The 26,187-nt window shown below is 33.5% G+C and overlaps 1 protein-coding gene across 1 annotated transcript; it reads right to left on the reverse strand.

Annotated features, from left to right (window-relative positions):
* Window positions 1-777: 777 nt before the first annotated feature.
* On the reverse strand, window positions 778-14,315 carry LOC107914766 (probable UDP-N-acetylglucosamine--peptide N-acetylglucosaminyltransferase SEC). Its single transcript, XM_016843787.2, has 28 exons — window positions 13,811-14,315; window positions 12,129-12,274; window positions 11,740-11,838; window positions 11,600-11,650; window positions 10,135-10,251; window positions 9,986-10,042; window positions 9,196-9,315; window positions 7,121-7,183; window positions 6,949-7,027; window positions 5,824-5,933; window positions 5,674-5,727; window positions 5,504-5,571; window positions 5,309-5,411; window positions 5,029-5,231; window positions 4,850-4,946; window positions 4,161-4,250; window positions 3,981-4,057; window positions 3,789-3,899; window positions 3,620-3,704; window positions 3,349-3,516; window positions 3,014-3,124; window positions 2,835-2,921; window positions 2,615-2,742; window positions 2,451-2,533; window positions 2,216-2,321; window positions 1,909-2,055; window positions 1,289-1,409; window positions 778-1,102 (listed from the first exon to the last, which is right to left on the reverse strand). Exons 1-28 carry the CDS (start codon window positions 14,028-14,030, stop codon window positions 998-1,000), a joined length of 3,006 nt encoding a protein of 1,001 aa, XP_016699276.1. The 5' UTR covers window positions 14,031-14,315; the 3' UTR covers window positions 778-997.
* Window positions 14,316-26,187: the final 11,872 nt, after the last annotated feature.

Below are 26,187 nucleotides of genomic sequence, written 5' to 3' on the forward strand. Positions count from 1 at the left end.
AACATAGAACGAGTAATTAGATGAACCGAATTAGCACCATAAGACAAATCAATTTTTTTACCACCGCTGCAGAAAAAATTCAGCCGAGTAAAAAAATAATAGTTTAAATTTAAATACCAAAGTAAAAAAACAAGATCCAAAGTTATCGTTAAGCTTTATTATAATTTAAACATGATGAATAATATTAGAAGCTAAATTAACCGGTTTTATACAAAACAATCCATTACTCGTGATACTAGTTTAGCTTTGACATGACAATCTTCCATTCTGAACTTTGTTTGAAAGAAATAATAAATCAACAATTCATCTAATCTAAGCTTAAAAGGATGCTCTTTCCAAAGCAAGGACAAACAAATTATGACCAACTTCCACTACAAAAAAATAAGTGGTGCACGTTATAGATTGAGTTGCTTAAGAATTTTGCAGATATAAGATGGCAATCCATGTGGACAAATGGTCGCCTGAAAGACTACAGAATAATATTATCTACATCTAACATAGTAAGGAGGAAGCCTTAAACCTTTCTCCTAAAACTTCTAATACAAAGAAGCAAACACTTTATACACCGTAAAAATAACTCCAAGGAAAGACATTAACTACTCATATAGAAAGTCGGTGACCGTAATTAATTTTCTTTTTAACTTCATTTAATTTAGTTCCACCTTTTCTTTTAACTTTTATTTTAAATAAAATAAAATAAAAATGCAACATTTCATGATGTAAATGCCTAAAAGTTTAAAGTCTCATTTTTAACCCAAACATAAAAGCACACTATAGTTTGAGAACTAATTTACATTTAAGCCTAAAATTAGATAATAATAAAAAACACGAGGGTTAATGAAACTTACAGAATTGAAGGTGTTGACATAGGTTATCTTAATCATTGAAAAGTGAGTATCCACATCAAATCACACTCAGGAGTCCTCAACATCCTTTCTACCTTACAAAATAAATTTACCCCAATGCCCTCGGCGTTATCTACAATGCACCCCCACCTCTAAGCAAATTCTTCATCATTCTCTGTTACTCTAATGTGTTGGGGTTGCCGACCTGACCGATACACACTCCACATCTTAAAGTAGGCCCGTTCAAGGTTCCTAACCTGAATTTATGAATTTTAACTCAAATCTTGTTAGCATTGATCATGAACTCATTCTTCTATGCTAAACCATGAATACAGATCCAAAGTTTGTTGAGGTAAGCTTTGCTTGAGTTCAAGCATGAAATATAAAGATCTCTGTACCAATTAAAATGATAAAAAACGAAAAAAAAAAAAAAAGAATCTCACCCAGCGTGCTGTGTCAAAAAGAGGGCAAGTCATTCTGGCTGCTTTTAATTTATCGGAAAGCTCTTGAAGCTTTGGACGATTTAGAGCAAGCGACACTGCTTTCTCTTCATATTCTTTCAAACTGAAAAGAAAAGGCACCATCATCAGCAAGAAAAAGGAAAAAGACAAAAGCAACAGCATTGAATGCTTCTTAACTCAGGAAAGCGCATATGGATTAAGACAACTCGATTTTATTCCCAAAAATGCTTCCTTGACCCCTTAATTTTATCAGCAACCCATTTCATTCAAGGAACCTAAAATGGCAGAGTGCTAAAATTCATGGTCATGGTTTATAAGTGGAATGTTAGCCTGGCAAGAAGTTATGTGCAGGCAGGTAAACCACTCACTCCCATCACCTTTTGTCAATATTAAGACTCAAAATTCTTTTTATCATTAGCCACAGCTTCTTATTATTATTCTATATTTTGGGGGTATGTTGACCATGAAAAGAAGCTAAGAAGAAATGTGCCACTATCTCCGTCAAAGAATGCTAGGAAGCTAAATCAATTAACATCCAATCCATGCTATTTTAGTAACGAGAAGTGTTCTTTGCTCCTTTAATTAGATAGTTGGTCACATACCTACTGACGATCATCTCCTCCCCAACACCAGTAGCCAGGCACAAAGAACCAGCAACTCTAGTAGCCATCTTTTCAAGTGGAAGGGTCACCATTGGAAGACCAGCCCATAGAACATCGGTGCCTGTGGTGTGTGCATTGCATAATGGTCTACTCAAAAACAAATAAAAAAGCATAAGTACAATGATATGTAAGCCATAGATTTTAATGTGCCTAAAGAGATAAAAATTTAAGAGGAAATCTGAATCAATTTATATCGCAAGTTTGGAGGAAAAAGAACAGAGGTTCTAGGATTTATTTAAATATTTACGTATCAAGGAAGAGATCTGCCAAGGCACTGCGTCTTATATGTTCACTTTTCATGGCAACATCTGTAAAAATAATCTGATCTGGCTGCACGCCCTGTTGAGTTGCATCTGAATTACACCAGAACCAATTGTTTTAATAATAACACTAACAATAATTCAAGGCATATTTCACAGTGCAGAAGAGATCACTAGAAACAGATGCCACTAGAAAATTTACAGAATACAGATGCCACCTACATGCGCGAAGTCTCATTTCACCAGCAGCTGGGAATCGAAGCAGCCAAAGAGCACTATTTGGAACACGCTTAAGAATATTGCACCTAAGTTTGATTGCAAGACGACTTAGGTATGAAGATAAAACAGGCAAGTAAAACAGGATTAAGAAACTGACATATATTTACCACGTGGTGAAAATATCAGGATCCATCTTGTACAGCTGATTGAAACATGCAAAGAGAAATTTGTCTTCAGGTAGTCCATAATCAGATCTCTTAGGCAGGCCATTTGGATCCAAGACATCAAGATTTTTCTAGTGACAATTGCAATGTAAAGAAGCAAGTTATGGAACCCAGACAAAAACATGATACTAAAAACATGCTGAAACAAGGAATCAACTCTAACCTGCTTATAGTCATTTACAAAATAACAATGAGGAAGGTGTACAAGCTTCTCAGAGTAGATATGAGAAAAGCGAAGAGGTGAAACAAACTGCAATACGAAGAGGCAAATGATGTAAAACGGAAAAACACAAGAGGATGAACTTGGAAGCATAACCAAACAATGACCTATGGATTTCTAACCTCATCTGTGACCAAATAGTGTATATATGATGCACCAGTAGTCCCAGGAAATCCCATGTAAGAAATCTGAATAGGAGCAGGTTGCATAGCAAATATTTCATTCCTTGCTCCCTGAAATATCAAGCAATCAAACAAATAACAAAATAAAATCCCAATGACATCAGAACAGAAATGACAAGCAGTGTTATAAGAGGTAGACCAGGTATCTTCATATAAATTTGGTTCACAAAAGTATTCATCCAACCAATCAAGCAGAACCAACTGAAAGCAAAAATATTTCTTTTCTCCGTATCTTTCACGAGTTTCAATTGGACTACCAAATAGAGAAAGGTTACCTTAGTATAACCATTAAGATTGACAAGAATTTGTATTTTGTCCTCATTTATCATCTTTGCAATCATATCAGAGGACATGGACGATACATCTATGAAGTGCTCAGCTTCTGACTGTATTCGCAGCCTCCACTCTGTCCCATCATTTGGACTCAATGCATAGCAAAATACCTGCAAACAAGTAATTCTAGAATGTACTGACAAAAACATAGAAAATATTCGAACAGCCAAATCAAATAATTAGGGTCATATGTGAGAAGAACAATTTACAAACCTCAACATTTTCTCTGTTGTGCATGCCAAACACTGAGCCCATGAGATGAGATAGGGGATGGTTGCCAAAGTCACTACTCACATATCTGAAAACCATAGTGCCTATTAAAGGACCAGGGAGAGGGAGAAAAGAGAGGTGTAGAGGAAGAGAGAGAGATCTCAAAGCATACCCCACCCTAAGGCGTCGATTCCCATTCTCACCAGGGAAGGGTGCAGGATAGTTGAAAGGAGGAAGAGAATAACGGGAAGCAACAACAGAGCTGTGTGCCGCATATTTACGACTACAAAAAACAAAAATTAATCAGAACTCAAAATTGTAAAGTTTACATTCTACTTACATTCAAAACAATCACACAACTTGCCTGATTTCTAGTGCGAGCATTGGATCTATAGGATAGGCTATTGCATGGAAAGGCTGCACGCTAGGAATAACTGATGTCTGAAGGGTAAAACAAAACCATCAATGCTTCTTGGCAAGGAATTGACTAGGAAAGAAATTTAAAGCAAGACATCAAAGCCGAAGAAAAAGGAGTAGAGCTTACAGCAGATTGAGCATGAACCTTAATCTGTCTCCTGAGTATGCCTTCAACTTCAAGAAATTTATTCTCCCGATCCTCCCAGTCACAAACACACTGACCAAGGATGTATCAAATTTATTAAACGCAAACAGAAAAAGGTAAACCGACTTACCCAGGGCAACTAATATAATATAATCCAGGTAAAAGAAAGATGGACGGTCAAGCCATTCATCTATTTTGCATATAACCAGACAGATAAAAGTGTGGATCTCTGTTCTCTTTTTGTACTATCACGTAAACGAGGGACCATTTGATCAAATTCATCAGACAAAACTAAGCAAGACAAAAGGCATAAAATATTTTTTGTTTATGAACCACAATTTATTTGAAACCCGTCTACCCATGAATTTTAAGATAGCATTACATTATCACCTAATGACTTGGGAGAGAAAAACTTGGGGTGCAGAAAGAAATACTCATTAATCAACAAAACTTACTGCTATGTGTGCTCAAGTAGACTATCTGCTGATTCCCCAACAAAGGGTAAATGAAATCTTCCCCGTTTGTTAAAATAAGCACTCATGTAATTACTACCACCAATAGATGACATCCTGTGGAACACTATCTCGAACTTATCAACATTTACAAACCAAAAACCAAGCAACACTTGACCTACAGTTGCAATCATAATTTTGTTCCTTGGTGGCCTTTACCTGTAATGTGTGCAGAAGGTTACAGGTTGCTTCTGGGAAATCAGGGCGAAGAACCAGCGCTTGCTTGTAGCTTTTTATTGCAGCTTCAACATGCCCACTGCAAAATGTTGAAAGCACGACACATTGAAACAAACAGATTTCCGCATAGAAGCAAATAGCTCCATTTAAGTATGACATACCTGTCCTTGTAAGCTGAAGCCAAATTTGCATGAGCTTCAGCCATTGCTGGCCTAATGTTGATTGCTCGTATGTAGTCATGAATGGCTTCATTTACTCGTCCACTCTCCTTATATGTATTCCCCCGGTTGACAAGTGCATCAGCAGCCATAGGATCAATACGGAGAACTTCATTGTAACAGGATATAGCATCTGCAAGATTACCCTATAAAAGAAGAGAAAAGACAACCATGCATCAGCAGCGTGAAAAAAATGAGTGTTCAAAAGAGAAGATGCACCTACCTGCTGTTTATAAATGATTGCTAAATTGTTAAAAGGAGCAGAAAGTCCTGTAGTTACAGATAAAGTTGCCTTGTAGCATGAAGCAGCAGCACTCAACATATTCCTACAAACAAGAATTATCTCATTATGAGATCCTACCAATGCACCAATCAACCAGAATCATTCAAAAAAAAAGTGTAGTCAATCAGCACAAACCATTCCATATATATATTCCCAAGATTTGTAAGTGCCTGAGGATGGTTAGGTTGCAGGGCAAGACATTGCTTCATAGGACAAAAGACATAAAATCAGAACAAAATCTGGAAAGGCGTGATAGAGGAAGAAATCAAAATGATAACAGAACCACATGGCTAAAACAACCCTACCCTATAGCATTGCATTGCTTCATCAACTTTTCCAGCATCTTTCAAAGCATTGCCCTGATTTTAACATGTCAAGAAAGAGTAACTACAGAAATCATAAAGAATCAGTAAGTACTAAATTAGCAACCAATCAAAAGGTATAATAGGACCAACCAAGTTGTTATATGCCTCCAAGAATCCTGAGTCAAAAGCAATTGCTCTCCTATAGTTGAGAATTGCCATATCCAGGTTTCTTTGTTCAAAATAAACACTAGCCAAATTACCTGCAAAAAGGCATGATTGCATAACATTGTTAATAAGTTTGATAGCATTGCATAATGACACAAACTGCAGCATCTTGTCGTAACTTCATTTAAAAGTCATGCCAAAACAAGTTTTACATATGCATGGCCTAACTTGCTACCATTCAAAGATGCATAAGAGACATGCTAGCCAAAAGAAAATTACGATGACATGGTAAGGGCTTTGAATAGGCACCTTTATTGATAATAAAATTCTTAACTTGATGATAGATATGCGAGGTTCTGTTTTACTTGTATATTAGTCAGGTTTTAAAACTGTTTTGGTAGTTTTTACTTTGATAAACACTACTGTGGTCAACAAATTTTTGGTTTTAAATGTCCACATGCTACAATTTCCTTCATTCCAGAACCCTAATCCTTCACCAAATCAAAGGAAATTTTTACAGATACTTTCAAGAAAATTATGCACCAGAGACTTGTGCTATGCAATCAACCACACAAGATCTACAAGGAAAAATCTAGGTCTCTCTAGCAATTCCCTGAAGTTTACCATTGTTTTAGACCTGTAAACCACCCCAATAGTTCCTAGAAAAGACCTAATAAAGCAAATTCCAACACTAACCAGTTGCTATTTATAGCTACAATTAGTACAAGACAGACTCAAGATTTGATTTTCTACATTCATTTCAGTCCAAACCTTGATCCTTGATTGAGCTAATTCAAATATTAAACTCCATCCACTGGAAAACTCTAAATAATAAATGTAACTCTAAAGCCTCAAAGTTATTCTTTACAAAACTGTCCTCGTACATCGTGCTGAAAGATGTTAACTTGAATCAGATGAATTTACATTGCCCAAGACTTTTTAGATGGCCTACACTTTTTCGTAGTTGCATTCAAATTCAATAAAAACAAGGCTAATGCAATAAAAATCTCATCAGTATAAGTTAAAATCAACACTTTTAGAGTGCCAGCTACACTACAAAGTACATACGTGCCCATAGTGAAGAACAGTCACAAAGACATTACAACTCACCATAGGCCATAGCATAATCCGGTTGCACCTGAAGAGCTCGCTGATAGCATACAATGGCCTCTTTAGGCATTCCCAAAGCCTGGAAAAGGCAAAAGAATGTGTTTTTTTCTCCAGATACCTGTCCCCACATTGCAGCTACCCGACCATACTAGCATAATAGATTATAGCTTACCTTATAAACATTTCCAAGGTTTAAGTAGGCATCAAAAAATGCAGGTTTTAGTCTCACTGCTTCCTGTAAATTGACAAGAATTCACAAAAAAATTAGCTAAAAGATCAGACACAAATAGACACAACATAGAACTCAAAGAATATCTACAGCTTTGAATGCAAAATTGCATTTACTCATGACATAAATATATATATTTGATTCAATATTTAATTTAGTAATTGAACAAAAAACTGAGCACTATGGTATCTAAATTATGTTGTTTTTATTCAATTTACTTATTTATCCAACATTTCTAGCCCAACCATTATTATCTGATCAGGCACACACCTAGTGCTCTTAGGAGAGATTTTTTTGTAAGATATTAGGCACACAAAAAAAGCCCACCTAATTGAAGTTTTCTTTAACTTTTTTAAAATTAATTACACCTTTAGTAGTAAAAACGAGATAATATCAAACTTTCTACTTCTAATGTTCAACTACTCAACAAAAGACATGGGACCATAACAAATCGCGCATATTAGCCAATGAAAGAAAAAGAATTTCACATGTTTTGTATAATAAATTGATCACTTTAGAGCTTAATATCATAATTATACATCCTAAGATTATTTTATACATAAACATAGCTAGACATGCAAAATATACGCATACATACACATTACACCTAGCTTCACTCAGGCAAGCACTTCCTTTTCGTCTCAGGCAATACAGGGGTTCTAGCACCTAGAGTGTACCTTGCACCCTTGACAACAATGATATAGGTAATATAGCTCTTATGCTTATAAATACTTTATTATTTCTGGAGAAAAATCAACCTCTGTTATTGTAAAATTAGAACTGTAGGCCTCAGTTTCAACACAACAAGTGACTATATTATCTAGCAAGTTAAGTTGTGTGATTAACAACACAGTTGCAACGTGAGTACAACCAACAAAAGGAGAGAATCCCCCTGGATTATTTTACCTCCTTTTGTCACAAGTTTGTTAGATCTATCTCTGCAGTCTTTTCGTTTCAATCTTGATTGCTCCTCTCTTACTTTTCTTAGAAAACAATTTGCTTTCTCTTTCATAACTTACCCAAGCTCTTAATTATTTTGTTATCAGAACTGGTTCCAACCCTCAAGATAGCAGGAAAATGCTAGATCCGAGTCAAAAGGCTAGTGATAAAATGCTTATTAATGCATTCAGTCATGATCCTGTAGCTTAAAGGATACCTGAAAGAGTAAACTAATTTTTCTGTTTTCAAGTAAAATGATTTCTCTGTTTCTTGTACAAGGATTGGAATCTGCTCTACAGCCCAGAATAAAAAGTTACAGTTCCAATCACTATGCTTAAGGTATTTATTCCCCATATAGATACTATAATACAACAGCAAAGAACATTGTCTTAGGCTGTATAATTACACAGTTGAAAGTTTTGTAAATGTCAATGATGCAATTAAATTGCTTCGGTTCACCTAAAAGTTGGTAGACATATTCTACATAAAAAGATCACAAACATAATAGTGGATTGAATATAGTAAAACTATAAATTAGCCAAAAAACTGTGAAAGGATTATAAATGAAGATACAGGAACTTGGATATGAGACTATGGATCTGAGTAGTCATTTGCTCTAATTTTGGACGTGCAGAGTTGCACAAAAAGGAGTCCAAACGAAAGAAGTATGTGGATACATCCTTTAAAGGGAATGAAAAAATATATTATATTTATATATGAATAAATGCCTTTAAAGTTTTGGCCTAATCAAAACCAAATTTATTTTTTTCTTTACTTTTAGTTCCTCTTTATCCAACATATTAGTTTTAAATAGTTTTTCAACCAAAACTATTGAATTGTTTCAATAAATTCAAACTCAAAGCCATACACCAATCAATACAAATGACATAAGCAAGCAAGAGATCAAAAATTTAAAAGGAAAAAAGGAAAAACCAAATATGATACACATTAAAAAAATAATAAGCAAGAGACCTAAAATCACTTGTTAAACCCAATATGGGAAAACTATAAAAGCACTTTTGGAATAGATTGTGGCTTGAAGATTAAACCCACAATTCATTACAGTATGGAACACATACCTTATAGTATTGAAGTGCCCTGTTAAGGTCACCTGCCTCCATGAAAAGACCAGCAAGATTGGACCATGCAATTGCAAAATTAGGTTGTATACGTAGCGCCTCAAGGTAGCAATTGTAAGCCTATAAGTAGAACTAATCGAACAATTAAATAAAGGAGCAACGAAGTACAAACCAAACAAAATCATGTAGCACATTTCCCTGGCTTGTTAATATAAACACATCAGAAGTCAAGCATATATACCAAGATGATAAACAGATTAACACAAACCAAAACAAAAGAGTAGTGTCTTCAAAATCTCCAGGTCAGTGAGGGTTCCAAGGCTTTAATATTTAACAGGAAGGATTTAAGTCACCATGATGAACAACATACAATACATGGCAACCCATCTTTTAACATAAACATAAGAGGATCTAAACCTTTCCCAATAGAAGTATATAGACGAATTTTATGTAGCAAAAGTTAGCATTCAAACCAGTTCAGGGTTAATAAGAATTACTTAGTAGGAGAAAGATGCAAATGGCACAACACAGCACTCCAATCAACATGAAGAGGGATTTAAATAAATTTTCTGAAGCAGACATGATTTTGTTCTCCTTGCGTCAATAAGGACATCTAAATAAAACTCACAAAAGAGCTTAATAATCATGATTAAACAGAAGATGATGATTTAGTTTATCACCCAAATAGTCAAACAAACAACATCCAACATTTGCAGTGTAGCCGGAGAAACACAAAACAAACAGCATCAAGCAATCAGAGGGAAAAAAGACGACAAGCCCTTTGCCTTACCTCTTTCACGAAACCTTGAATTTTCATTAAATTGCCAAGGTTACTGTGAGCATCAACCTGCATCAACAAGTGAAATCCCATAGAAACCTCAGAATTTTCCCAGCCGTATACGCAGAAAATGAAGATGAAAAAAGCAAATAAGGATGTACCAAACGGGGATTTAATGCAAGTGCCTGGCGGCAACATTGGGCTGCCTCATTAAGCCTCCCTTTTCGCATGTATGCACTTGCTAAATTTGACCATGCATCAGCAAAATTGGGTTGAAGCTTCACATCAAAATTCAAACAGAGGTGAATGACATACCAAGGCTAATGAATAGAAAAATGTTACATTATGCAGTCAGCATTAACAGACCACTAATAATAAAAGCACAATAATGGATCATTATGCTCATGAGATTGCTGATTTTTAGTTCTTATGAAGATATCGTGAGGGAAAGAAACCAAAGGAAATGTTGGCATCAATTGGTGCACTAGTTTTTCCATAATATGAAAATTTGATAAGCTTAAAACGTGCTTTCAATCAATAATAGAATTCAGTCATAAATATATGTAGAAGTTTACAAATCATGCATACTGTTTACCAGTTCAGACGCTAAAAAAAATTAAAATACAAGCTGCCTATTCTATCAGCCACACAAACATTTTGAGAGAGAATAATAGTGGACCATTAGCTCATTAGAATAATTTTATGATCTTATCCTCTTTGGAAACCAAAGAAAAAGGTCAAGGCTCTTCATTAGATGAAAGTGTCTTTTACAAACAGCGTTCTTATCAGTAAATCATTGGGTTAACAAAATTATCAATTTTACTAAGCAACCTAGAAAAATTTTAATATGAAGTAGACCAAACATAAATATTGTTGAGTGGAAGTAAAGAGATAAAGATAAAACTCTACCAATTGCCATATAATCAATCATAAATGAGAATGTACAAAAAAAAAAAAAGAACTATTGACATGTAGCTGTCCATGCTTAATCTGTTGCTCTCCAAACCCACCCCCCCACACATATATGGTAAATAACATGCAGTTCAAATTACAATCATAAAGTTACAAGTAAACAAATAAAGATAATTTAAAACCTAACCATAAACTGTTCCTCAAAAAAAAAAAAAAAGTAAGTGCAATGCTTGCATATAAGTTATTTTTGTAAATAAAACAGCCATATTTCATTTCTGATCTGATAGTTCTAGTGATAATACTTCTTAGAAACATAGCTCTATTTTAGTGACACTTCTACTGAGAGTTATAACCACATCCAAGTATTTGAAATGAACTTATATATCTTTGATCTAGATTGTCTTGGTTCCTCAAACCAAATGTTAATTATCTTGGTCCTGATTTGATAATAATATGGTTCTAAACCTTGCTTCCAAATTCTTGTCACAGTTTGGTAAAAGCCAGTTATCGCTCCACCTTGTTATCAGAGTTCAGGAAAGAATAACTATGAAGTGTAACAAATAAAAGACAGCAGCAAAACACACACACACACACACAAAAAAAACAGTAAAAGAATAAAGAATATCAAATTATTAGTTTACAAATGCTTCAAATAAGAAAAGGACAATGAATGCATGATGGGGAACAGAAAGCAAACAAATATTGTTTACTAACCTCAATAGCAAACAAATAATACTGGATTGCAGTGTCAATATTGCCTTTCTCCTGCAGCAAAAAGCATTATTAATGCATATACCACCAACAAAGGACTATAAAATGAAAAGCATCTAAAATCAAAGACACTCAGAAGATACCTTCCAAGCATTGGCCATATTTCCGTAGCACTCCGCAAAGTGTGGATCAATTCTAAGAGCTTCTTCATTCTTTGCAATGCATTGATCATAATCATGCAACTGAGATCAAACAAAGTGTCCACTTTCAGAGGCATTTAAGGATCCTCTCCAAAGAAAGCATTTACAACTAGAGCTAAGACGGAAAGCTTCTATGAAAAATATATATCCAAAAATTTCAGAACAAGAGTGTAGGTTCTATTCATTTTTTCTTTTTTCCTGAAAGGAGTAGGGTGAGAAGTCAAGAGATAAACAAATGACTGGCAACAAACAACAGCATGACCAGTCAAGGCAATAAATCTTATGAACAAAACCCATACATGACAGGAATCAATCAAAACCTATGAAACAACCTGATAATGAATTGCACCCAGGAGAAGAAGGTTATCAGTACGACATGGGTTCCTCTCATAGACTACACTGCTGTGTTCTAAAGCTTGCTTGTAGTTCCCAGCCTTGTAGTTTTGATGAGCAAGTGCCATGAGTGTGTTGTCATCAACTGAAACACATACACGTAGATGCCCTTCAGCATTGACAAATTTTAAGTCCTCACCATGTCAACTAAACTTCACCCAAAAAGGAAAGGTAAAGAGAAAAGAAAAGACAAACAAATATGATATGTTAGAAGGTTCTTCCAAATAGACATGAATATTGTAATTGCCACACCCTCGGGCAAAATCCAACATTGTCAAAGGGCAATGTGCGGTTTTACACTCCCAACCCCAATGGTTAATTATTGGATTTTTTTAATGCTAAAGCAAGTATAAAAATAGGGACAAAAAGGATGATATACAGAATTCTAAAATTCAGTCCAGCATGAGCTATCTTACCAAGCAGAAGAGCTACCTTATAAGGGACAAAACCTCCAACCACTATAATCAACCAAAAGCCCCAGAGTTCCTCGGCTACCATAATCACATCCTGATATAAATGCATCTTTAACAACTAAAAATTCTACGGGTCAAAATTTCCAAAAGTTTGAAGTAGTTCAAGCCAAAGTAGGTATGATTATGGAAGTGATTTTTGTCATTAAAAGAAGCAGTCCTTAAATTTATGAACTGAAAAGTGCCCTAACTCCCAAGTCTGGCGTCATATTGGTGTTCAATTTTTCATCTGTTAATTGCTATTATGTGTTACACATCTAGTTCTTGCACAACATAAGTTAGTCATATGACATTTCCAAATCTAAAAGTTACTTCTAGATAGAAAATTTCCCATCAATTAAAAGTGAATAACAAGATGTGCACCATCTAACCTAAAAAATGCCACTTTTTAACACAAGAGTTCCTTGATTAATTATAAGAAAAGTGAAGGCTCAACCTAACAATGGTTAACTCAGGATGAAATCCCAAGATCAGGACTAACAAATTTATAATTTCAAAAGATCATACCAACCATAGGAGGACTCTGTAACCGTTGCTATAAAAGAGCTTAAACAAAAGCAAACATCTTCACCCATAAATATGAAATGATTGAGACTGTTCACAGATCTTAGAATAAAAATAGCTTTCAATCAAAAGCCGACTAATTAAGACTCGCCGAGTTATTGCATTTATTACTAGCCTTTTGCTTTCTCAAAAGTTTCAAAAAATTACTAAGAGTTGAAGAAAATTAACATCTGATTAAAAAAGAGCAAATGGCTAATACATTACGTATAATCAATATTTATATAATCGTACCGAATAAATCTAAAATTTTGAAGTTAGAAAAGAAAGTATTACTAATGTTCTTTTTATCTTCAAATAAACTTGTTTGTTTCCTATCCGAAGTAAAAGGCAAATAGCAAAAGTAATCAAGAAAGAAATATTAAAGCTAAGTAAAAATAATCGCCCAAACTCAAGCATCCACTTGAAATCCGTAAGCTAAGCTTCTTTTAAGAGAAAATTTTAGTAAAGCGAAACATAAAAGCACAATTACATGCAAATATAGCAGTATAGTTTATTCCATGCATCTACATACAAGACATTTTGCAAAACCCTAGAAGTGAAAATTTTGAAAGCATGGAAAATTTGCTAAAGGCCAAAAATAAACGAACCTTCATTTGGATCAGAGAGCTTAACATTAGACAAAGCAGCAGCAGCAGCAGAAGAAGAGGAAGAAGCAGGAGCAGGAGCAGCAACGGCGCCACCAAAATCCGAGTTCAGACTCGATGAGTCATTGTTATACAGAAACAATTGAACCTGTTGCTGTTGTTGTTGAAACAGTTGGTTATGGTGATACTGTTGCAGCCGAGGATCGCTCTGCAAGGAGAGCATTTCTCTTTTTCCCGCTTGGATCACGAAGAAAACTTTCTAGGAAAATAGAGAAGTAAAAGGAATTTGAATTAATTTTTTCTCGAGAAAATTCTAAATTCTAATATTGAGAGAAAACCCCGCTTTTCCGATTATGATGTCTCTCAACCTCTCATATACAAACTTTCGTACTAAGAACCAGAAATATTAACATTGAATCGGTAATTGTGACGTGTGAACTCTCTGAGCTTATAGTTCCACTACTATGCAATGGTTATTCACCACGTTGCACACTGTTCATATACTTAAAAGAGGTATTTAGTAGTTTCGAGAAGAGATTCCATGTAGCATAGGAATAGTAAGGGTCGTAGGGGATTTCTAGGTCCAGTTTTGGAAGGTAAAAGTTAACGTGTCCACAGACTATGAAGTTGAGTAAAGGTCAGTTGCTTAAAAAAAATATTTTTAACTTTTATAAAAACAAGTTATTTTTAGTTGAAATTTTTAATTTTTGAAAATGAGCTGAAAAATAGAAGTTAAAAATTTTAACTTTTTTTCTCTTAAAAGTATTTTTGGTGCTTAATTACTTTTTCACCCTTCTAAGAACATAATATTTTTTTGGTGCTTAATTACAATTGTGTTAAAATCATTAATTAAAAATAAAAAAAATATTTTTAAAATACTAATTACAAATATTTAAATATTTAAAATATAGTTTATATATTCTAATTAAATTTTATAAATAATTAATATTTATTGCTTAAAAATATTTACAATTTATATTTCATATATTAAAATATTAACAAGTTATAATAAATTTTTATATTATTACTAAAATATAATAATATTAACTAATTTAAATATTATTTAAATGCATATTTGTTACTTGATAATAACATGTCTAAAATGGACATTTTATTTCTCAAAAGTACTTTTTGACAGTAATGCTGAACACCCAAATTTTAAACCAAACTTTTCAAAAGTACTTTTCAAAAGCACTTTTCAAAAGCACTTTTCAAAAGCAATGAAGAATTGACCCTAAATCAGTCGGGAAAAGTCAGTCCATTAGAGACGTGTCTAACGGGCCGGACTGGATCCGATGCATATAATAGTTTTTATTTTTTATTTTGACCAAACTTCCTCAAGCTATGATCTATATTTTAAATTGATTCTCAAATTTTAAAATTTTTTAATTATATCTTCAAACTAATGGTGTTATATCGATAAGGTCCTTTCATTACTAAAATCATTAATTTAACTGTCAAATGAGACCTTAAATCTTATGTGATTTAACTTAAAATGAAAATTTTAAAGAAAAATGAATATTATAAAAATGTATGTAGTAAAAATCTTGGTTTTTGAAACTTTTACAAAAATTATTGTCTACTCTTTTTTTATTAGAAGTTACTTAGCAACATTTTACTTTTCCTTAAAACTTACTTAGCAACATTTTACTTAGATTAATGGTTTCAACAATTAAAGGACCAAATTGATATAACATCGATAGTTTGATGATATAATTAGAATATTTTCCATTTTAAATATAAAAGAAAATATTTTATACATGATCGATGGATAAATTTCACTAATGGAAATTTTTGGCCAATGAATAATACAAGCTTGTATTATATTATAATTAGTTAAGATATCACATAATTTTTTTTATTCTTCACAAATTTAAAATATAATATTTGCACTTTTATTTTTAGGAATTTAGTCTCTTTACTTTTTAAATTTCAAAATTTAGATCCAATTGTTAATGTTGTACTTTTGTTGTTGTTAAATTTGTTGGTGTTACATTTTAAAATTAAAAAAAATACTAAATGATGTTTGTAATGAATATGAATTTAACAAAATAAATTTATTAAATTTTTTTTTTGGTAACTAAGAGAAAAAGAACAAATTACAACACAATCATTTAAGGTATGGCCGGGAGGACAATATCCTCATGCAAAACATGTAACAACTATGTAGGAGGAAAATTAAAAACATAAAAACCTAGATTTAGTCATTTCTGTTGGGAAATATGTTCATATTGTAGTAAATATGTAACTGTTTTCTATTTATTTGAACGATAAATAAATAAAGTTAATTTCACATTTCACTATTATGTCTTTTGTATTTCTGTCTTTTATATTTTGCATGCATAGCGAAATTGTGACAAGCAAATATTAGCTCACTGATTGTCTAAGTTCAAACTGAAGATAAGTGGCATTGTAAGAACGCTGACATTGTGAGAAAGACAACTTACATCAATAGATAATCTAAATAAGTTTGTAATCCCATAAAAGAATCGAAGTGAGTGTTCGATTCAAATACTGAGAATGATTATTATGTCATCTACAATTCCAATTGGGGAGATGACTAGTCTTGGCTATCGGAGCAATTGACTTCACGTGTAGAGATATAGATGTATTCATTGGTAGAATGATATATTGGACTAGACCCAAGATGAATTAATTCTGAATTCGTTTGTGAACTAATTCACTTGTGACGTTCATGGTGTGATTTACCTAAATCCTGAGTTAGTCACTGACCATACGTATGCAACTCATGTGCTTTGATATGAGTGGAGGCTTATGCTCTAAAGATGATCGATCCCACAACCGGTATGTTGGGTACATGACTTGTGTATGGCATAATTTTACTAGCAATAGTGGAATTCGTAGCTCAATTAAAGAGTTAATGATATTCTCTCATTAGCATTGTATGGATTGATAAATATGGAACATGGCCATGGGTTGCTCGTTCTCGAACGAGCAATTTGTCACAGTCATTTGTTGGCAGTGATCATATTAATCATTAAGAAGACACAATGGTGGCAATGAGATAAAATAAGATTGTATTGAGTGCATGAATTTAACTCAAAGGAATCAAAGATATCATATGTGGGTAACACACAAAGTAGATGGATGAATTGCTTTCATAAAGAGTATACAATAAGGAGCTTTCAATTATGGTACTTCTTGTGGACTGACTCCATGATTAAGTAATTGCGAATTATCGAAACTATACTTCTGGACATAATTGCAATTACTAGAGCCTAACTGTATATGTCTGATTGGTCCCTCTACTAGCTCAACAAAAGCTCGATTGGATTGCATTTGAATCAGAAGAAAATTCTACGACTTTGGAAATAATTTAATTGAGTCGATTTATTCGATTTGAAATTAAATTAGGTGGTCGTTAGTGTTCAACTAGAGAATTTGATTAAAGAATTTTCTTGAAAAATTAATTTGAAAAATTTAAGTGATTTTTAGAAAATTAATTTTGATAAATTAAAATTAAATTAATCAAATTAATTAAATTTAATATGATATTTGTGGAAATTAATTTTCAAGTCAGACAATTGGCCCAATGGGTAATTAAACTTGAAAGTTGGACCTGAGATAGTAAATTGGGAATGAGAGCTCAAAATCGAGACCAAGACCCAAAAATTGGTTGAACTGGGCCTGGTATGTGAAACTGGACGACGGTCCAATCGGTGGTTAGACTAAAGCGGTCGGGTTGTCATTTACATGGACCGAAACAACTCATAGTGCCGTAAGGGTGTCGCACCCGCATCACCGGACAAGGCAATGCCGGCGGCTGCGACAGCGACGTCCCGATAGTCGGCGGCGATTGATCTTCGGTGGCTGAGCAGTGGAAGAGTTACACTCCTATTGAGGCTCTACCAAAAAAATTGATTTCAAATTAACTATTCCAAAAATAATATTATTTTAATAATTTAATATTAAATTAATACTTATCTTAATAATATTTTATTAATTTAATATTAAAGTGATTATCTTAATATTGAATTTAATTTAATGTTCACTTTGTAGATAAACATTCTATTATTTTAATAAGATTTTTAATTAAATTTAATCTAATATTTATCTTGATAAATATTATATTAATTTAATATTAAAATGATTAAGTTTAATCATAGTTGAACTCTCTAAATTCTCCCTATATAAAAAGAGCATTCGGTCATTATTTTACACACACTTGAATTCAAGAGAAAGTTGTAAAGAGAAAATTTTCTAAGGAGATTATTTCAGAAAATTTCTAGAGATATTTTTTTTGATTTATAATTTAGCCCAAAAGTTTAGAGAATTGTGAAATTACCCCACTAGTAATTTTTGTGAAGTTTTTTCTGATTCGAAGCGAGCCCACACTTGGCAAATGTGAGCTTGAGGATAGCGGAGAAGACTACTCGGTCGAAGAAGCGCTTGTCCTAGATGAATTGAAAATGTACAATTTTAATTAAGTGTTTATTACTTTAAATATCACAACCAAGATTTTATTTTTGAAAAAAATTTAAAACTCTGTTTTCTCTAAATTTATTTTTCGCTGTGTTTTTCAAACCCGTTTTTTCAACAATTTCCCCATTACATCCATTTTATCAACTACCTATTACCTTCCCTAACGTATGTTGGACAATAACCTTCAACTCCTTCTCAAGCCAACTACAGATTGAGTGAGCCAGCGAATTCATGTAACACCCTCACCCGGTCCAGTCGCCGGATCTGAGCTACGAGAAGCTAAGAATAATTCCAAAACACTGACATGAAATTTAAAACATTAAATGATCATATTAATACACACATTAAATATTACAAATGAAAACGGAACTAAATTGAGCTTTAAAATACAATAAATTAGATTCGAGCATGAAAAAGGACTAAACTATAAATTTTTAAAATTTTGGAACTAGGTATCGATACTAAAGGAATAAATACCAATAAGTTTATGATAGGTATTGATATTATAATCAGTATCGATACTTTTGTCCAAATGATAAAAAATCACAAGTTAAAAAGTTCATTTAATGCCCAACCTATATCTTAGCTTATAGATACATATAGGTACACAATTAACCTGCAAAGAACTCATTCAATCCATTACTAACATACAACCAATATGCCGCATTTGACACCAACATAACCATCAATATAAATTTACAATCCATACCAAAACACTTGATCATTTTATACCACAAGCTAAATCACATACATATCATTGTTTGAGGTCGCCATTCACATTTACAAATACCATTCAACATTTACTAAAGTTACCGTATGCACATGTTTATATATATGTCCAAACTCAACAAATGCCAAAACACAAGCACCTACGAATTCATATGCATAACATCATCCAAACTTTGAAACAAAACATCCATCATTTAACAAGTTACCATATATGCTTTTATACATGAATAACTATACCCAAACACATTTATTGACTTGCAAAAGCATAATCATCCTATGTGCATATTACCTTATATCACATATTTATAAACATGTTATACCATTAACCGTTCATCACATATGTTTCAACCATATCAACCAACTAACTCAACCATAATCACTTTCATGATATTATCATTTCATAGATATATACCTCAAATATGTCATTCAAGCATTTTCATTACAACCAATTACCACACATATACACTCTAAGCCTTATATACCTATTATACACACATTCAAAACAAGTATTATAAATATAGACCATTTCATCAACTTTCAAAATCAATACTTAACCATATTGAAACCTATTTACATGCCACAAAACTGAGCTTTAAACGATAGAAATACTACTGAAGCAATAACAGGATAATGTGAGCTCCACAACGATCTGCTAGACACACTTCCCACAAGAAAAGGGAAAACAAATGGAGTAAGCATTACAAATGCTTAGTAAGTTCACAGGTATAAAACCAAGTAACTTACCTCAAGTTATAAATATACTCTACATGCTACTTAGCTTGGAAAGTTTACCCATCATGGAAAATCAAATATAAAACAGGTGTAACACCCCAAACCCGACCTAGGAGTTATGACCAAATTTGGCGGTGTCACACTGAGGTTTTTAACGAAAATTGAACTCGTTGGTAAAAATTCGTTTCTAGGTTTAAAAACCCCTTTATTATTTAACAAATCATCTAGTCAAAAACGTTTACCTTGTTATCTGTTATTGTTATAAAAGGTTGATCTAAAATCGCGAAAGCTTTTGAAAACTCTAATGTTTAAATTTCGTGTCTTTGAAAATAATAATTATTTTGAAAGCCCGTCTTTTTCTACAACTAGCAGTTTATATCAAACTAAAAAACCCCAATTTAAATTTTATAACTTTAAAGAGGTTTTTTTACATAAAAATACCAAAATCCAGTTACTTATAAATAAAAAGCTAAAAATGAAAACTGATGCGGTTGTGTGGCCATCATCGAGTCCCTCGCAGCATCGATCCACCTACAATTGGGAATTACCCGTACAGTTAAACAGAGGGGTAAGTTTATGACAACTCAGTGTGTAATCCCCTATCAGTCACTCAGTAAATAGCATGCAGTAATAGTCTAGGCCTGAGCCCTATTCAGTGACAGTACAGTGTGGGCCTTAGCCCAATACAATAACAGTGTGGGCCTTAGCCCAATACAGTAACAGTGTAGTGCAATAATGCAACCCATCCCAATCCAGCCAACACACCACTCCGTACCACCAACACATTATGTAGGGATAAAATCGACCCAGCCAGCCAACACACCAATCTCGCAGCAAAGCTGCCAGTAATAGTATATGTGGTAAAGCCACTAGTAGGTCCATAGTCGTCTTGGGCGACCCATGCAACCTTAATAGTACAGTACACTTCCTCTAAATATAACAACCCAACCCCATGCAACATGTCGTGACATGATATCATACATGTATGCAAAATGTCATGCCCAATCATAGTCATACATATCATAGAGCAAATCAGTCATACATAACATAAGGCCATAACAATCATTTTATCTCTTAGGGGTATAATAGTAATTTTACCCTATGGGGGTATTTCATTCATTTTACCTTATGGGAGTATTTCAGTTATTTTACCCTATGGGGGTATTTTTGTCATTTTCATCTATTAGAGGTAAAATATTCATTTTACCCTTTAGGGGTATTTTGGTTATTTTACCTATTTTGGGGTATCGGTGCAGATATCGACCTCTCAGAAGGTCCGCAGTCTCCTCAAGCGACTCAGGTAACCTAAATGGTCATAACAGTATAAATGGGCCCAAGGCCCATTACTCGGCCCAAGTGGGCCCACACACTCGTGCGGCCCGTTCAGCCCAGATTTCGCCGCGGCTATGAGATCTACATAGCCCAGTCTAGTATTTGCCACAAATCGTGGATTTCATCATGTGAGGCCTAAGAGCCCATTTAGCCCACACGGCTCATTTCGGCCCAACGTGGCCTATTACGGCCTAAGCCCGGCACACTCGTGTGGTCTCAACACCGTATTTCGACTTTTTTCGTTCTACAGATACAGTGGGGTGGTTATACACCTGATGCGATTTGCAGATTCTTTCGTTCCGAACACTCTTATTCTAAAAATCAATGATCATCGCACCCTTGGTTCCAGGCAATGTGCCAATCAACCTCGACCAGGAACAAATGAGATGATGATATATATCTTTCCACAACAACAACCTCCCAAAATCCCAATATTCTCTCTTTAAATCTCTCCAAATATCCCTCTATAAGTTCAAACTCCATTTAGCAGTATTTCAATCCAACTCCACTACCTACACAGACCTCATAGTTACACAACACGCCACCTTGCCACTAGACCACAAGCTATTTTTGTGTCATATTTTAACCACAATAATTTAAGAACCTACTATCTAGATCCAAGGATTTTATTCACTTAAAATAAAAAATTTGCATAAGCCAAGGCTTGAACCCCTGACTTCTCAGACACCTCCAAACACTTCTAAATCACTTAACCACTTTCTTGCACAACTAAGTATTTATGTGCAGTTCCTAACTGTTCCCTTGCTCAAAACCTATTTCTTTTAGGCCCAAAATTTGGGGTGTTACAAAAGGCGAGTTCAACATTTATCACACCATATAGTAACTCAATCATATAACATTTCAATTCACTTAATTTAACATTTGATTATCATTCACAAAACAAATAATCATTTAATCAATTCACTATTTTAATCATATCCTACGATCTATTTACCTGCAATATGTCCCATTTCAAATTAATGTCAACCATATATACTAAATATATATCAATTGCCAATCCAATGTCAATTACTACTTCGTTTCATAATACGAATTCCAATTCACATTCATCGATTTGCAACGTTTCCATATTGGCCCCTTGGGCTTTTATAACTAATTCTCAATATGTATATGTATGATCCAATCACTGTATCAAATAAATTTGAATATTGTTTATTTCATTTACATTATGCATGTCCCTATTAACCTGACTCGAACTTAGACGGATACACAGATCCAACCAACATAGTAATTTGGCACCTAGTGTCGTCGGATAAATCCGAAAATAATATGTTGGGCCTTGCGTTGGTCGGGAAAATTGAAAAATATATGTGCCCAACACTAGTTGGTATAGCCGAAAAAATAGGGTGCCCAGCACTCCTTGACACGTAGTCATATAACCCAGAACTTTTCCTACCTTATAACATTCCAACTATATCCGACTCTGCCCAAGCATTTAATAGGGTAACAGTTTCTCAATTTCATTACATAATTCCATCAACCAAATAATCAATTCTCAAACAGAATAGCACATCACATAACCATACTGATTGAATTTCACGTTTATAACATTATATCATTTTTCACATATATTCAAATTAGTCCTTATCACTATAAAAAAGGTCTAAATCAAATCAACTGATTTCATCAAATCAGAACTTCATCACACATAAAATATCCTATTCCCATTCAATTTAAGGTCAATTTCATAATTATTTCAATTTACAATTCATCATTTTCAATTTAATTCTCTATCTCACCTTTTTTATCAATCGTAAATAATAAAAATTACAATTAAACATAATTACAATTATAATTCTAAATGCATAACAATTTAATAGAAAAGATATCGTATGAACTTACCTGGTCAAGACAGCAAACAAATGACTCTCTAAGGACTAATCAACAACTCTTGCCACTTCCCTAATTATCTTTAATTTGGTCCAATTTTTTATCTATTCAATAATTCGATTCAATTTATCAATTCCAAAAATCTTATATCATCCTATATAAGTATATATCAGTTTAAATTTGTTATCTGAATGACCCCTAAATTTTTGTATTTTATTCAATTTAGTCTCTAAAATTGAACTTATCATATCTTCCAAATTTGAACTTCAAATTTTAAACCAACTTTAATTATGTCCATATACAACCTTCTATTATCACAGCTTTAAAAAAAATTCATACCAATTTCAAGATATTCACAATTTAGTCTCTAAACTCAAAACTAACAATATTTACTTAACAAATTAATCCTATTTTATTTCTAAGCTTCAAAGTCTACCATAAACATTCAAAAACTTCAATTAACATCAATGGAAACTTTAAAAATCTTCAACAGTTTTGAAAACAGAGATATGAGTTAGAAGGACCTAGTTGTAATTGTTACGCCCCAAAATTTTAAAATTTTGATTTGTTTAAATTCATCATAATTAAGTATCTGCTTCAGTGGTTAAGGGCCTTGATTGTGTGTTTGAGGTCATGGGTTCAAATCTCACCTTTGGAAAATTTTACAAATTTTGTTCCTATCCCTATCTATGTTCTTCTGACTTAAACACTATTTTTGTTAACTTATGACAGAATGAGCTTGTTAGTTCAGTGGTAAGGTATTAGCTTACTCTTTGGTCTTGTGATTGAATCCCTACGTGACCAAAGTGGCAATATTTTTGCTATTTTTATTTGAGCCGCCCATGTGGTGGTTGTGGTTAAATCGAATTCTATCTGCAGGTGGTCTGATAGGATATTAGAATATTAGGTTAGTTATTGAATGGGATTTGGTTGTTAAAATATTTGGATTTTATTGTATTTACTTTTTTAAAAAGGAAAATATTCCTTTTTTTCCTCTCCCTCAATTCCCACGTCCATTTTTTTCTCCAATTGTCAAATTTCTTTCTTTTCTTTCTTGTGCTGTTCTACACCTTGTTCTTCCCTTTTTTATTTTTGCAAATCCGATTGTCGTTGAAGTGTAATCATACTATTTATTAATTGTGTAAGTGCCATTAAGTGTCTCTTGTAGTAAGTGGGTTGTTCTTCTTTATTAGTGTGGGTTAAAGGTTTCGTATATTAATTGTTTGAGTTTATAAGTGAAGTTGGCAAGACATTTAATTCTCTAGTGACCTAGAATCGTTGTTGGGCTACTGTTTCTTGAAAGTAAAGAGTTAATTTGGGGATTTAGATCAAAATTCTTCGATTTAATTTTGATGTTTGATATATCAATCTTTGTCAATTGGGTTTTGGAATTATCTCAATTGGTGATTTTATTGTCGTGTTTAGGTTCTGGAAGTCCAGTGGTTACTTCTGTATCAAAATTAGATCAGGTGTGTAATAAAAACTCGAAAACTCGCGAATGATGAAAAGCTTAAAAATGGACTGTTGATGCCACATGGTCGTGTATCGACTATGTGAGCCACACGGTCTAGGCTAATTAGGCCATGTGGGCCGCACATGCATGTGTGAGACCATGTTCCAGGACTTGTAGAGCCAAGTAGGTCGTGGGCCACACGGGTGTGTGGGTCTAAATTTTGAGAATTTTCCCTATGGCCGTATTTATCGTACGAGTCGAATGTGGGCTTCTCGTAGGGCTCGTATGATACAAATTAGGCTATAAATCATGATTTTTGATGTTTTGTTAGTGCTAAATATGATTTATGTACGTATGATTAATATGCTATATGCTAAGTATGATCTGTATTATGTTAAGTATGCTTTGTTATTTGCTAAGCATGATTTGAATTCTACAGCAAACAGACCTGCAATTTGGCAAACCGATGTTTAAACACTTCCCCACTTACCATTTCGTACATTAGAGGCCTAAACGCTATGTGAACAAGTCATATTACGATCATACACCAATTGGAACATTCTCACATACACCATAACATATCATAGAAAAATTTGACATATGATGTAACAATCATGCTAGCAACCAAACTTTTACTCTAAGAAATCACTACTCAACATATCAATTAGTATCTTAAGGTTTCCTAAGGATCATAAATGTCCATTTTGAACCATTTGGCATTTTTAAACATGCTCGATTTTCCAAAATACCAATTTATGCCCATTAACACTTCCTAACCATTTTATGTACCTCTTTATTACATATTCATCAAGAAAACATAGCATGCATCCTTAACCTCATTCTCAAGCGTCAAAATATCCATGATCAAAGTCCAAAAACAGTATCAATAGTCCATGAGTCTAGTACCAAAATAACAACCCACATTTCTTTTATTCAAAGTGTTCAAAACCACAAAAAATACTTAACCACGATGCCTTGTGCGAATCACTTCCTTGCCTACTTTACACTAATTGGTTGCACTACTAGCCTACAAGTGTTGGGGAAAGAGTGTGAGCTTTTGCAAGCTCTGTGAATGTTCAAAAGTACTAACAAGCATAAACAATAGCATAAGTTAAGAAAGAGCATACTAAGGCACATTCGCAAACTCATTTTCATCAAGTCAGAGAATCGTTTTCATGTTTTATATGTATAACAAGTTTAGAATTTACTTCTAAATATAATCACACACTTCATAGCTCACATATTTCACATCATGATAGGTTGGCATCTTGAGATTATGAAACACATAAGTGGACTCAATCACCACACATTGGATAAATGGATCTCTATCACACCAATGACTCATAGAGTCTATACCAGTTGCATAAAAGTATAGCATGAACCTAACACTCTCTAAACACACCAATCAATCTCATGACGTGTAACATATAGCCAACTATATCCAATGGTTTCAACAGATCACAAGGCCAAAATATCCACATTTACACATATTTATTGACTGCTTTAATACACATAACCTTTATTCGTATTCATCAATTTCACATCACAATCTCATTCACAATGCATACTTATCGGATACATATTTAATTGCACTTACAAGTGCTACAACAATGCTCATTGAGCTATCAAATATCATACCTCATTTGTGTTCATTAAAAATCAATAAATCATCTATCACATTAATGTAGTTCTCATATTGCTTGCTGCATTAGCATAATATAGCACAATTCATCTTTCTTAGGCATGATTTTACAAACAAGGCAAAAAGTATAAAAAATGCTTACTCTCAAAACTTAGGATAGGGGTTTAGGCTAATACTAAGCTCTCAATTAACACTATG

This window comes from Gossypium hirsutum, chromosome D10, assembly GCF_007990345.1.
Source record: "Gossypium hirsutum isolate 1008001.06 chromosome D10, Gossypium_hirsutum_v2.1, whole genome shotgun sequence".
Classification (NCBI taxonomy): Eukaryota; Viridiplantae; Streptophyta; class Magnoliopsida; order Malvales; family Malvaceae; genus Gossypium; species Gossypium hirsutum.